The sequence below is a fragment of the Medicago sativa genome, chromosome 7, assembly GCF_051527215.1.
Source record: "Medicago sativa cultivar Bolivia chromosome 7, Bolivia_mono, whole genome shotgun sequence".
NCBI classification, from domain to species: domain Eukaryota; kingdom Viridiplantae; phylum Streptophyta; class Magnoliopsida; order Fabales; family Fabaceae; genus Medicago; species Medicago sativa.
Window position 1 is genome coordinate 34,608,831 of NC_140755.1, and position 14,488 is coordinate 34,623,318.

Sequence of the window (14,488 nt, forward strand, 5' to 3'; positions counted from 1 at the left end):
GGTATTGAGGCAGTACGGACACGTCCAGTCCGTACCTAGACCTCCGACGGATGTTCCAGCGCTGACACCGGCTGAGATTGTGCAGGCCTTCACGGACTTCCGCACTCACACGCTTAAGGCGGATGATTGGGGTGAGCAGGCAGGAGAGCAACCATGGCGTATGGCAGAGGGCTATGTACGATGGTACACGCTTATGTCTCACCCTCAGATTTTGCCACTTCTTCCGGGAGATGTTCCGAGGCCTCCAAACGAGGAGCAGATCGTTGCAGAGCAGTGGGAGCGGTACGAGGCGAGAAGCTCCCCTGACACCTATGACATGGTTAGCGGCGCTGTTGCCCATGCTGATGAGTTTTTGGGTCAGGAGGTGATGAGCATGACCCCTCAGCAGTTGTATGCGGCCTTGCAGGATGTTAGGCAGCAGATCGCGCCGATCATTACCAGGAGGAGAGCCCAGAGACCGAGGAGGAGACACCAGCAGCACCAGCATGACCAGGACCAGCAGTAGGATTAGGACTGCTAGTATTTTTAGGATTTATTTTTAGGACTTTGGTGTATTTTCATGACATTTGGCCGTTTTGTTAGTACAGTACATTTGTTGTTACTTTGTTTGGATGACATTTTTTTATGACAATTGCTCGTTTCCGTATTATATTTTCAATTTCAGTTATGTATGTAATTTGATTTGACTAGCTTTATGGTTTGACATCGAAACAATGTGTTTACAATGTGTAAAAACACATGTAACAGGTTCTGCCTTCAACAGGTTCTGCAAATACTGGCTTCAGGATTACTCGGCAGTTAACTGCCGAGGAAAAGATGAAACCGGCGGTAGTTAACTGCCGAGGTTTTCCTCGGTACTACACTGCCGAGGTTTTCCTCGGTACTAAACTACCGAAGTTTGTTTTTTAATTTTTTTTTTTGATTTATTTTGTTTACTTAGAATTTTGTTAGAAAATTATTAGAAATTCTTTAAAAATTATTTTATGTTATTTAAAATATTGCGATAGAGTGAATTCGAATAAATATTGCGATAGCGTGAATTCGAATAAATATTACAATAAATATTGCGATACAGGTTTCGTTACATTACATAAATGGGGCATTCCAACTACAACAACTGTCTTACCTCTGAAATGGGGTAAATTCAAACTTGCCAAACGGCGAGGACTCAAGCATTTTGCTCGCTATTCATGCTTTCCTTTGAAAAGAATAAATTTTTGTCAGGCTTGATTTAGATGAAGGTATTCAAGTGCCACCGAAATGAGGTCCATTCCTTGACACCTAATACCTTCATCTAAACCAGCCTAACAAGAATTTAATCTTTTCAAAGGAAAAACATGAATAGCGAGCGAAATGCTTGAGTCCTCGCTGTTTGGCAAGTTTGAATTACCCCATTTCAGAGGTGAGACAAATGTTGTAGCTTGAATGCACCTTACCCTAACTAATGACGATCTTCTGGTGGAATCAAGCTGTTGATGATATCTTCAGTTGATCTCAGCAACGTCACCCGCATATCGATCCACTGGAACTTGGTGTGCTCCCAAAACATGCTCGTCACGTTTTCGTCGTTCTTTAACTCCACCCAAGTGAATGATACGCTCCCCTCGTCGAGCTTTGGACGTTTATACAAAATATTTTGCACCCTCCTTGTGTCTCTGGGGTTGACTCCTTGGTAGAATTCATTCAGTTGATCCTTGAGACCTCTTAACGCTACATCAAGGCACCGAACCTTCAACCTATGAGTTTCTCCGCCGTTGAATGTTGCATGAACGTCGATCCATCCGGCCATTGTTTCAAATCTACACACATAGAAATTTAAAAGAATCAATGAAAAACTCATTCAAACATTGCAAATTATACATAGACTCTAAAAATCATAAATTAAAAAAAAAAATTAACGTAAAATATAGCAAAATTATTCAAATTATATTTACTCTTAAAATAAATCATATAGTCTTACTAAAATAAAATAAAAAATATAAAACACCAAATTAAAAAATAACCCTAAAATTTTTAAAATATAACATAATCATCATGCAAACATTTTAACAAAATTAATCAACTAACATCTAATCTAAAAATGATTTATAACATGTAAATCTAATTAAAAACTAAAATAAAAAATTAATTTAAAACACCAAATTAAAATATAACCAATAAACTTTAAACTATAACATAAACATCATACAAACATTTTACTCTAAAAATGAATTATACTATGTAAATCTACTCAAAAACTAAAATAAAATAAATATACTCAAAAACTAAAAAATAAAAACATTTATAACAACTAAAATTTAAGTTAATAGCATTATAATTACTTACTTGTGATTTTGTTGAATAAATTTGGTTGGATTTGGTTGGGTTTTTTTAGAGAGATTTGTGAGAGAGATTTGAGAAATTTTTTTTGAAGATGTGATGAATAATGGAGATGAGAGAGCTTCTGCCAGACTTGTAGCAGAAAACTTCGGCAGTTAACTACCGAGGAATTCCTCGGCAGTTAACTGCAGCCGGATTTTTAATTCCTCGGCAGTTAACTGCCGAGGGGGCAAAAACGTATTTTACATGTGTGTCCCAGCCTTCTCTAATGTGTCAACAGCAATTTTCATAAAGAAAATGGTGGAGTTGAAATGAAAGTGAAGTTTAAAAATCTGAGGGAGAAAAAAAAATGAGGGAGAAAAAAAGTGGGAAGTTGATTGATGTAGACTCCATTTTGATAAAAGCAAAAAGTCAAATTTTCAAATATGTAGACTCGTTTTTCGTTTAATTTTCTGTTCTTGAATATGTTGTCTTTTTGTATCTTATGATCTTTGTGGTGATCATGGTAAAGTTTCAGTTTACATGTGTTTTTTAGTTTGAAATTTTGTAGGTTTGTAAGTTTAAAGAATGATGAAGAAGATGAATATAGTGTTGAAAGGATGAAAGATGATGTTGAAATTATTTTAATATCCGTCCCTGAACAATTTTGTTTTTGTTTTTCAATTTTTTATTGATCATTCAAAAGAAAAAAATAATGGTCCAAAGAACACGCATGTGAGTGGTCCAGTCAACAAATTCAAAAGATTGTTGTTGGAGTCATTAACAAAAAAAAATATTTAGATTATATTTATTTTGTTATATTGTTGGTGTCATTGAAATAAATAATCATGATTAGTTTGGTTTGTTATAATTTCAACAAACATTTATATTTTTAGTTTTAATCCAAATCAAAATTTCATAAAAAAACACCGTTAATAATTTTCAAATGTTAGCAGAGAATAAAAAGAGCGGAAAGACCGTCTTTTCGCTAGTAATAATAATATAATCTAAAATAAATAAAAATATAATATGCGAACAAAATGCAACATTGATGCTTCTTTCTCTAAGCATTTAAACAGGGTGGGAGTAGGTATGTGTATTCGATATGAAACAGGCTCTTTTGTCTTAGCTAAAACTGAATGGTATAGCCCACTCTGTGAAGTTCATGTCGGAGAAGCTCTTGGATTATTATCGACTCTAGAATGGGTTCATGAGCTTAACTTAGGTCCTGTTGACTTTGAGTTAGATGCGAAGAAAGTAGTTGATAGTTTTTCATCCTCTAGGCATGACGTAACAGAGTTTGGAAGCATATTATTCAAAATTGTAAATCTTTGTTTAGGTCCTTTTATGAAAACTCTAGTGTGGGGTTTGTGCGGAGACAAGCAAATGAGGTTGCCCATAAGTTAGCTAAGGCGGCCACATTATCAGCTAGTTTTCAGTTACTGGTTAACATACCAGATTGTATTGAACACATATTGAGTAATGAAATGCTATAATTTTATTTCCTCTCAAAAAAAAAAAAAATTGGCCAACTCAACTTGTCCTTGTGAGCTTAACTATGGATAATGCATAAAAATATGCAAGGTCCGGCTTCAAACCCCGACCACCACAAAATGTAGCCGCGCTCTGCTTTGCCCTTTTGTTTATCAAAAACAAACAAATTGAAGCCGAACTGATCTCAACTGCCCGGAAACACACACAGCCGAACTTGACTGTCGTTGGAAGAAACGCCGCCAGAAACCACCATGACAGACCAAGTCCAGGTTTTCTCTTTTTTTAATCTTCCTTCATTTATCCTCTATGTATAGAATTCCACCGCGATTTGCGTCTGCTGTAAAATGCAGATCTCAACTCCGCCACCGCGATTCCGCAATTGCGCACTAAAGCAATTCAATTGACAGCATATTTTGTGAGATTGTTAGGGAGAACTAACTTATGATAATTTTCAAAAGCTTTTTTTTCAACTTATTTTCGTAAATTCTTTGATTTAGTTTTATAAAAACAACTCATAGTACATACAAAAACAATTTAAGTTTATTTTATCTTTTGCTATGGAAATAGCTTAAGTCAGCTTATTGATAAGCGATTGTGCTATAAGCTGCAAATAAGTTGTTTATCCAAACAAGGTCTTAGATGAACTTATTTACTGACATAAATTTGTCAGACTGTTTGGGAGAGCGTATGGAAATAGTTTATGACTTGTTCCCAAACTGTCTTCAGCTTTTCCATAAGCTCTCAGGATAGTTGATAGGAAAACAATTTAACTTTAATTTATATTTTGTCATAAAAGTAACTTATACACATTAGATAAGGACTTAAAAGTGCTTAATTGAGAAGTTTATCCAAACAGGCCCATACTGTGATAGTGTATGCAAACTTTTTTTTGAATGGCAAATGTTAGTAATTAGTTGTTGGTATTAGTTTTTCTCCTTTGTCCGGGTTTGAACCCAGGACCTCCAAACCACCCACCTACCCCCCCGATATAGATGCAAATGTTCTTTCTTTGCATCGACTTCTACCAATATGCATAGTCTACGGGAAAATCTTTATTTTTAATTTTATGAATGCTTTATGTTTAGTGGAAGGGTGAAATGGAACCAGAACCACAGCAGACTTCAGGAGGAGCGGAAACACTTAGACATATGTCACCAGGATCATCGATTTCTGTTGCATATCACCCTGATTTTGGACCTCATGATGATCTCATAATTCTAGAGCTGGATGAGAAATTGGTCCCAGATGTTTTGAATGAAAGGTATGCATTGATCTGTATTATGTTATTTGTAACTCCTTGAAAAAATGAAGGAAATGAGACATGCGACTAAACTCGTGCGTCTGAATTGCATCTTCAAATAGATGTAAATACAAGTACTTATAGTTGCTTTAATTACTGTAATTACGTGGAACAAACTCTCGAGTACCATCTTTATATTGTTTTTTCGAAACTCTCCCTTAAGCCAGAGCATATGAGTTTTTGACTTATTTAAGGAGCTTTCAATGGCTTAGTGAAGACATTTGGTGCTGTTTAATAATTTGATTTTATGAAGCTAGTGGTAATGTTATGTCTCTAGATAAGAATAAGAAATCCTCTGATGAAATGAAAATCCATCTCAATTTATTTGGTTGTTTGTGAAACATCTCCAAACCTCAATGGTTTAATTCAGCAATTTCTTGAGCCATATAAGTTCATATGTGGTGGTTGAATTCATAGCTCGATATTTTGCTTCTGCGATTGATTTTGCTTCTCTGAAGTCAAGATATCACCAATAAAATTATAGTACCCAAAAATGGCTCACCTGTCAGTATTAGACTTTGCCCAGGCCACTTTAAAATATCCAAAAAGCTGTGTATGACTATTGTCTTCATACACCAAAACCTTTTCATAGGTCTCCCTTAATATATTTTTTAATTAGAATTGACGCATTCTGTTGCTCTTCTCAAGGATAGTTATGAAATTGGTTTACCACACTAATTGAATCTTGACAAGTTGTTGAGAGATAACTCAGTTTTTCAACAAGTCTTCTAGGCCTTTTCGATATAAAAATGTCTCCTCCTGACTTGGCAAAAATTTGGCACTGGAACTTGTAGGAGTTTCAAGAGGCTTAGCATTCATCAACTCCGTTTCTTTTGATATGTCTAATGTAATCTTTCCATAAGAAATCATAATGCTATTCTTGGATTGAACCACTTTTATCCTAAGTAACAACAAATTCTACCAAGATCTTCTGTTAAAATATGATAGTAAGTGTGATACTTTGTTTGAGAGATTGGATAACAATCACTAATTGTAATAACTATGTCGTTGATTTGCGTATGTACTATATGCAATTGAATGACATTAGAAAGCCGAGTGGTCAGCTTCACTTAGAGTCATGCCAAAATACTGAATCACAATACTGAACTTGTCAAGCTATGCCCTAGGAAGTTGGTGTAGACAATATAAGAATTTACAAAATTGACATACTAGTTTGAAAACTCCCCTAGGTTATATTGAAAAGTTGGTGTCTCCAAGTCCCTTTTCTACACATTTTCATGTCTTTTCTTGGTTTCTTCATGTCCTCCTTGAGTTGGTGCATGTAGTCCTTCCTTTCCCAAGTTTTCCAAGGTGTCGTCATGCATTTGAAGGCAGCTTTGAGCCCTTCCTTTGTTGCTTAGAGGTCACCTCCCTCAAAGGCTCTCTTTGCCCTCGTCAGACATAGTTTAAACGTAATTTTAATTTGACTCTTGGAGTAACTGAAGAGAGCATTGTGCATCTTTTTGGTTCTTACATTAGAACCAAAGTCGACTCTTATCAAAGGTTCCTCATACCTTTGTGGTGATTCTTCACTTAGCCTATCATGGTCTATGAGTTTGGTACCACTCTCCTCTTTTCAATGTTTGAAATCCATTTCTTTTAATTAAAATTTTGCAACTTTATCACCAGTTTCTAATCCATTTCTGTGTTCTACATTTCTCGTAGTTCGTTATTCATCCTTTCTTACTATTTATGTGTTCTTTCTTCATCGTTTCTTAATATTTATGCACTTTTGTTCTTTGTTCTACTCGAACAAGATAGTCGACTCATGAAAGATCAGAAAAATAATATGACCATAATATTAGGATTTCAGTTATCCTAATTACAATAGTTACTTAGAGTATACACATAATTACTCTATATTATTTTCTAACAGTGACTCTCTCCCTGCCTTTCTCTCTTTCCTTACTTATGTTACATGGTTTCTTTCTATTTCAGGATGGTCTTAAGAGGACAGCCTGACGAAGATGCAGTTCTTTGTACTCAATCAAAAACATATGCTATGAAGTTTGTTGGAACTTCCAATTCTGTTTTGCTTGTACCACCAGCAAATCAATCAGAATCGTATGAAAATCGACAGAAGAATGATCGTAATACTAGTGACGAAAAAGTTGTTGCAAGTGTACTAAAAGTTGTACCTGGTAGTATGGAGCTTATTGAGGTTTCCCCCAGACTTGATAAACTTAAATTGCTTCTTTCAGAGAACACTTACAGATTTGATGAGAATGACATGGAAAATTTAGAAGAGAATCACGAATCTAGATCAGGATTATATAACTGGAATGATCTTATAGAAAATATTCAAGCTAGTGACGAGGAGTTAAGGGTTGGATTGCAGGCTCTTTCAGCTGTGGAGATCAATGGATATTGGAGATTAGTTGATGAGAGTTACATGGACATGATTCTGGAAATGCTTTTGAAAAATTCAGTGTTGAATGACTGGTCACTTAATGCTCTAAGTGAAGATGAAGTTGTGAATATGCTGGAATCAGATGGATTTCCAAAGGTACTTGCAAGGCATTGCTTGCATGTGTATGCCAAGGAAGTAAAAGAAAATGATTGCATGCAAAGTGGTGTGTGGAAGTTGGATGAGAAGCGGGTATGCATACATTATGCTAGAGAAATCCTGAAAGGAGGTAAGAGAAAGTTAGAGAATTTTATGGAAGAATGGAGGAAGAAGACTCCAGATGAAATGCATCCCACTTTTGATCTTATGGAAGGTGAGGTATTGACAGAGAAAATTGGAGTTGAGACATGGGTTCGTGCCTTCCGTGTCTCGTCATTGCCTTCCACTCCAGCTGAACGCTTCTCCATTCTTTTCAGAGAGCGTGCAAAATGGGAATGGAAAGATCTACAGCCCTATATCAGGTTCAGATATTATCACTTTTGAACATTAAAATGTATCATCGTTTTATGTTACACACATTTGAAGTAATTTTCTAATTTTGAATGTTTCAGGGATCTGGATGTACCAGGTCTTTCTGCAGAAGGTTTGCTACTCAAATACACTCGAAAGACACAACCATCGGCTAATGATGATCCAATTTTCAGTGCAAGATAGTATCTGATACTGTTAATGATACATCCTTCACAGTCCTTATTGCCTTCCTCGTCACTTTAAATAGACCGTAAGCACAGTACTCGCTTATAAAAATTTAGGATCACCTTTTTATTTCCCCTGTTTTCATTTAGATATGTAATATCAAGAACTGATACACCAAAATTTAAGTCAAGCTTAGCAGAAATGATCATTCTAGAGTAATGGTCCTTGCATTTCTTTACTTATTTGAAATTGTGGATGGCTTCTAAAATATAGATCTACCAAAATACTGAGACTTAAAAAATATGAAATCTGCATAATACTCTTAGGTAAAGCTATATACTTTTGTGACAGGACTTAATAATTGCAAAAAGAAAAAAATAGAAAGAGAGACTTTTAATTAAGTTGAAAGATGGAAAGTGCAACACTATAGTTTTCGTCTGTGTATTTATGTGCTTATAAGTGTGTATAGGGTTACCTTATATAATCTGGACAACATTTTGGTAGTTAGATTCGTTAGAAATTAAATTATGTGCAGCTCTGCAATAGTTAATCAATTATACTTATGCCTTGTTCATCATAGAAAAACTTTGAGCAGCCATGAAGACCTTTCTTCCTTCCTTTTTATTACTGTTTTAGTGATCAATACTGTGTATGGGGTTGGTAAAAGTGTTAGAACTATTATTTAAAGCTTAGCTGTGTTTAAATGGGATCTTTGAGATCTAGAACCTGATCTGTGTTGAATAAGGTTTCTATGGGATGAGGATATGCTCCGATAGACGGTGTTGGAAATTCCGCCTTCATTGTTGTCCGTCCTTAACCACCTAATTGTGGCATTTGGGTTGTCATCATTGCTTTGTGTTGGGTGTGAAGTGATGGATTTAGTCTCACACTGCTTGGAGATATGGCCAGTGTAGTGTTGACAGAGTTTAGACAGCCCTCAGCTTACAAGCCAATTTTGTAAGGATTAGTTAGGCCTGATAGAATAGAGACGAAGAAGACTGTACAATTGCTCCAAAGCATGTATGAACACTAAGCTTTAGGTTCAATTCGCTTCAACCAGTTTCTCTAAACTGAATACAATAGGGTACCCTTGAATCTCATTCATGATATTTTGAAGTTCCTTCCTGGATATGGATTGTGACTTGTACATCCAATATAAAGCATACCATACAATGATAGTTTACAAAATAATAGTTCTCTAACTTAATTTACACATTAGAATAGAGAGGAAATGATTTAGAGTTTAATTTTTGTAGAATTTTGGGTCAGAAACAAATTCATTTTGTTGTCTTTTCTGCATGTGGAGTTGTTCTATTTATAGAATCTTCCCAAATGCCTTTGTACAATAGACAATAATGTTGCTCCCTTGCCTTTATAGTCACACATGTGTATATTGGATCCCCCAACTTGCAGAAGTTGCTAGCTACTTTTTCTGTAGAAAACTTAATTTGTGTTGTTTGCTACATGGTGAAATGATACCCTTCTCATTCATTTGAATTGTTTTTAACAGTCTTGAATGGGATGTTCCCCTAGTCCCTAGATGGGTAGAAACTCTCCTGATACGGACAAGGCTCATCTAAAGTGAACAATATCAACCGTTGATAAATAAATTAATGGTTGATATTATATGTACATCATAACAACATCATCATTGGTTACAATATCAACCCTTGATTTTGTCATTTTACTAACTACTCACTTTAGAGGAGCCAAATCCCTTTTATACATTTGCATCCATTTTCTTTTGTACTCTATCAGTTTCATAGCTTTGCAAGAGAGGAACAGTCTGTGTAGTTTGTGTTTCGTGGCTAGAGACATCTTCAACCACCTCTTCTTGTGCTTTACCCCACATTACAGTATAAAACCCAATTGATATTATTGTGGCTCCAATTAAACTGCAAAAAACACAAACGAATTTAAAAACATTAGCAATGCAACAAACTAAATCTTTTAGCTGTCTCTGTTTATGAAGTTTATGCACTAATTGATAGATGGACTGACTGAATAACTAACTCTTGAAGGGATATCATGAATATAGCTAGCAATTATTTTTGTTCTCTTAACTTTTTGATTCATCGGAGGAAATAGAGACTGACTAATATAGAGTTCGATCGAGAGGCAAGTAAGTCTTAGTAAAGATTGTTCTAGTCAAATATTAAGTTTTGGTACTTTTTATGAAATTTGACCTTAGTTGAGGCTCATTAATCATGAGTTCAATGGCTTTATTAAATATATTTTTCTGTCTTGACCCTCCGTTCTCATGAGAAACGGTTTTGATAATCCAGGGGTCGGTCACAAGGCAAGTAAAGTTTGGTGAATGATTGTTCTGACTAGGCATTGAACTCAAAGACTCCCTATTGATTCAACGGTCACCGAAACTCATTAATCACTTGAACCAAACATTTGTATTCAACGTAGTTAGCTTTTTAAAGCGAAAAGATTAGTGAAAAATCGAATGAACATGTGATTTGCAATTGAGAATTGAATATTTTGATAAATCATAGTACCTTCCAAGGTGGAGAGTATCCCCAAGGAACACAACTCCCATAGCAACAGCAATGACAATTGAGAGTGGTTTGAACATTGCAACATATACAGCCCCCTTTATACGTAGTACATATGCATGAACTGTATTGTTCAAGAATGATCCAAAAATTCCCTAAACATATGAATTGTATAAATTATAATTAGTAAATGTAATTTTAGATTAAAGTCCTGTATTATTTCATGTTCATCCTACCGAGCAAAGGATGGAAGCAAGTGATGTATCAAATCCTATTTTCCATGCACTTGCATTTGGCTCACTAATCACACCTACAATTCCAGCTATAATGCTTACACATAGGTTGTAATAGAAGATCACTGTTAGTTCATTTGGATACACCTTCATAATTTGAACCTGTAGATTAAAAAGAAAATTTGTGAACCAAAGTAATTGTTAATTAGTTAGAAGCTTATACATATATTAGTAACCAACAAATTTGTACCTGTACAATGTACCATAAGGGAACTAATATATACTCAGCTGTAAGTAGAAGGCCACCAATGGCCCAGCTTTGATCTGATGATGATTTAAGAGTTTGATGAAGTGAATTTGAAGATCTAAGAGCAATGATGATTGGTGGTCCTATGTATAGTGTCACTATAAATGCTCCTGATATAGATACTATGGTACCCACCACCTTGGCTTGACTACTTAAACTTTTTATAGCCACCTTTTCCATCCTTAATTAAACCAACAGAAAAATGAAATATAAATTAATACACAATAAGCGAGTTTATTCGTTCAAAAAAAAAGCGAGTTTATGTACAAAATAATTTATAAATAAACTTCTTATAGCTACCTTTTAAAAGACAATTTAATTTCTTTTGTCAGTACTCATCTAACTGGTCAGTACTCATCTAACTGAATAATAACTTCTTTGAAAAATGTTTTAAAAAAAGGTAACGTTAACCAGTGCCCCGGGGACGGGGCACTGGTTAAGAAACAAATATAGAAATGTATTGTATTGGAAATTGTGTTTTCAATCCCTTAAAAATCAATAAAGTATCTTTTTTAAATTAAAACTTTCTTTTTATGGTTTTCTTAACTAGTGTCCCGGGGGCACTAGTTAACATGACCCTTAAAAAAATACAAAGTCTTGCTAACGTGTGCCTCCTCAATAAGGATTTCAAAATAAAAAATTATTCTTTAAAAAAAAATTAAATATTTTAATTTTCAATACATTAATTATACAAATTTTTATAAATATCATTTAAAGACATTAAAGAGTGTCTGACGGCATTTGTTAACATTTCTTTTAAACATAATATTTCCGGTTGTTATTTTTGGGGAAATACTTGTGTGACATTAATGTCACGGTGACATTAAATCTGGGCCACATATTGGATGACATTAGATGTGTTGTGTGGTCCATATGCAATGACAATGACAATGTGTGGTCCAGATGCAATGGCACGGTGACATTAATGTCACCAAAGTGCCACCCTTATTTTTGTCATATATATATAATATATAAATACATGTCATTATTTAATTAAAAAATATACATGGAAAAGGACAAGAAAATACGAGCACATATAATTGATAGAGCCGTGAACTAGACGGGTCCAGAGGCCAAACTCATTGAATTGTCATAGTCCCTGTCCTACCATTGATGCTTTTTTTTTTTTTGAAAGAATAATACCATGGATGCTGGTATTAGGATCTCCATGTGGAGATAGAAATATCTTCCGATAAAGCTAAGGTTTTCTTAAATTGTCTACTTAGCAAGAAGATAGACCATATACACTGCTTAAAAAGTCTCTTACGCAAACCATATCAATCAATCTAAACAAACATGTATAAATAATGGATTATGCTAAGAACACTTGTTAGGGATTTAAAAGGAAATAATTTATAAATTTTATGCATAAATTTTCAAAGTTTCGATATGTTGAATACATTATTCTTAAAATAAAGTTATTCTTTGAACTTATTAACGAATGTCTTAAAGCGCTTGTTAACATTCTATTTACAAAGAATTCAACGATAAAATGATTGTATTATGAGCTATGAGTTCAAATCTACGACTTTCATCTTTTTATGACTAGTGTGTGTTGAGATTTTTTAAACTAAAATGATAGAAATTAGAGTATAAAAAAAAAAACTTAAGCAAAATGGTCCAAGTAATGTGGCTGGCACACGCAAGGTCAGTATCTTGAAATTAGTATAAGATCCTTGAATTTGGGCAAAAATGGTCCAAACTCGAAATAATGTGGCTGGCACACGCAAGGTCAATATATATTGATCAACGATTTTCAATTTGGAAATGTTTTGGTTAATTCACAAATTCAAGGGGTCCTTTGACGGATATTCCCAATTTCGAACATAAAAATATATATTTTACTAAACAATATAGGTTGAAAATCAAATAACATAGTTCCGTAAAAATGGTCATAGATGGAAAAAAAAAATAACTTTACCAAATTAACTCCTTAAATAATGGTCTATTCTTATGACCACAAAAACAATAAAATTAGAAGCAAAAACAATAATTTTATATTGAAAATGACAATTATTTTAGAACAATATTTCTTTTATTTTATTTTAAATTTTAGAACAATATTGAAAATGACAATTAACATAGGAGTGATCACAAATATTGTCATTTTATAGTGTGTGTTTCCCATTTTTACTAAGTTGACAAAATAATATCATGATTTCCTTTGTTTTTTAGGCTGAACTCCAACACATGCTTGCACATGAGGATTACTTAGAAATTACCAGTAAAATAACAAAATAAAAAGAAACCTGAAAATGATGGCAAGCAAGAAGGTAAAAGCTGGCACCAAGTTGCTGATGGCTGAGGAAAGAGTAGGAGAACTATAACTAATACCTGTATAACCCATGATCTGAGATGAACTTCTGCAAAATTAAAACAAAACATACCACACTAAAATTGCAAAATAAATAAACACTTAAAATTTGTAAAAATTAATTAATCATTTGACTTTTAACTTTGTACCCGATCAACCCAAGAAGACCAATTTTGCATAGTATTGGTTTACTAAGAGGAGGAAGCACTCTTGATCTGCAAAGAAAAGAGACAAAATCAAACAATTCAAATTCAACATGACTAGTCTAGTCCGAAAGTGTAGTCCAGTGGTATGAGTTGAGACGATGTAAAAAGTTTAGGATTCGATCGTGACTACTAAAAATTTCTTCTCTACTAAAAATTTCTTGTCTACTAACCTTGTGGAGATGAAGGGTGCTGGAAGGAGAACAAAAGCAGCAACAGCATAAGCATAAACAACAAAGACATGGTAACTCATTCCTTTCACGGTAGCAGCTTTGAACAAAGTATTCAAAGCAACGTTGATGCATTCCATGGTAACCATCAAACCAAAAGGAACCAAATCCTTGTAACAATATCTTAGTGCCATTTTTTTCTTGCAGAGTAAAGTTATTGAGGTTAAGGTAATTACTTACTTTGTAGTGGAAGTGTGAATAAGGAACAATTTTATGACAAATGGGCACCGCAACTAGACAACAATGGCTAGTAGTAGAGTGTGGTAACCAAATAGGACATTCTGGTTTGTATCACTATCAGATAATAATGCAAAATATTGGATATGTTATCATCAACTTTTTCTTTTGGTGTTGTATATTATCTTTTTTTTTTATATTTTTTTTTTATGGAAGGTGTTATCATCAACTTTGTTATTGCCATTGGGTACTTTATTTAAGTTAATAATAAATTATGGTGACGTATAGATAGAGCACTATGAGAAAAATATATAATTTAAATCAATGTCTCTATTTTTCTTCATCCAAATATATTTTAATGAGAGAAGTTTATTTTAACCAATGT

The 14,488-nt window shown here is 34.1% G+C and overlaps 2 protein-coding genes across 2 annotated transcripts; one reads left to right on the forward strand and one right to left on the reverse strand.

Moving 5' to 3' along the window:
• Positions 1–3,886: 3,886 nt before the first annotated feature.
• On the forward strand, positions 3,887–8,354 carry LOC146905858 (zinc ion binding protein). Its single transcript, XM_085730901.1, has 4 exons — positions 3,887–4,061; positions 4,878–5,053; positions 7,031–7,960; positions 8,051–8,354. The coding sequence occupies exons 1-4, from the start codon at positions 4,044–4,046 to the stop codon at positions 8,151–8,153; spliced, it is 1,227 nt and encodes a 408-aa protein (XP_085587027.1). The 5' UTR covers positions 3,887–4,043; the 3' UTR covers positions 8,154–8,354.
• Positions 8,355–9,206: 852 nt separating this feature from the next.
• On the reverse strand, positions 9,207–14,165 carry UMAMIT41 (nodulin MtN21 /EamA-like transporter family protein). The gene is made up of 7 exons (XM_085730902.1): positions 13,870–14,165; positions 13,643–13,708; positions 13,429–13,542; positions 11,123–11,360; positions 10,876–11,034; positions 10,643–10,794; positions 9,207–10,030 (listed from the first exon to the last, which is right to left on the reverse strand). The coding sequence occupies exons 1-7, from the start codon at positions 14,058–14,060 to the stop codon at positions 9,856–9,858; spliced, it is 1,095 nt and encodes a 364-aa protein (XP_085587028.1). The 5' UTR covers positions 14,061–14,165; the 3' UTR covers positions 9,207–9,855.
• Positions 14,166–14,488: the final 323 nt, after the last annotated feature.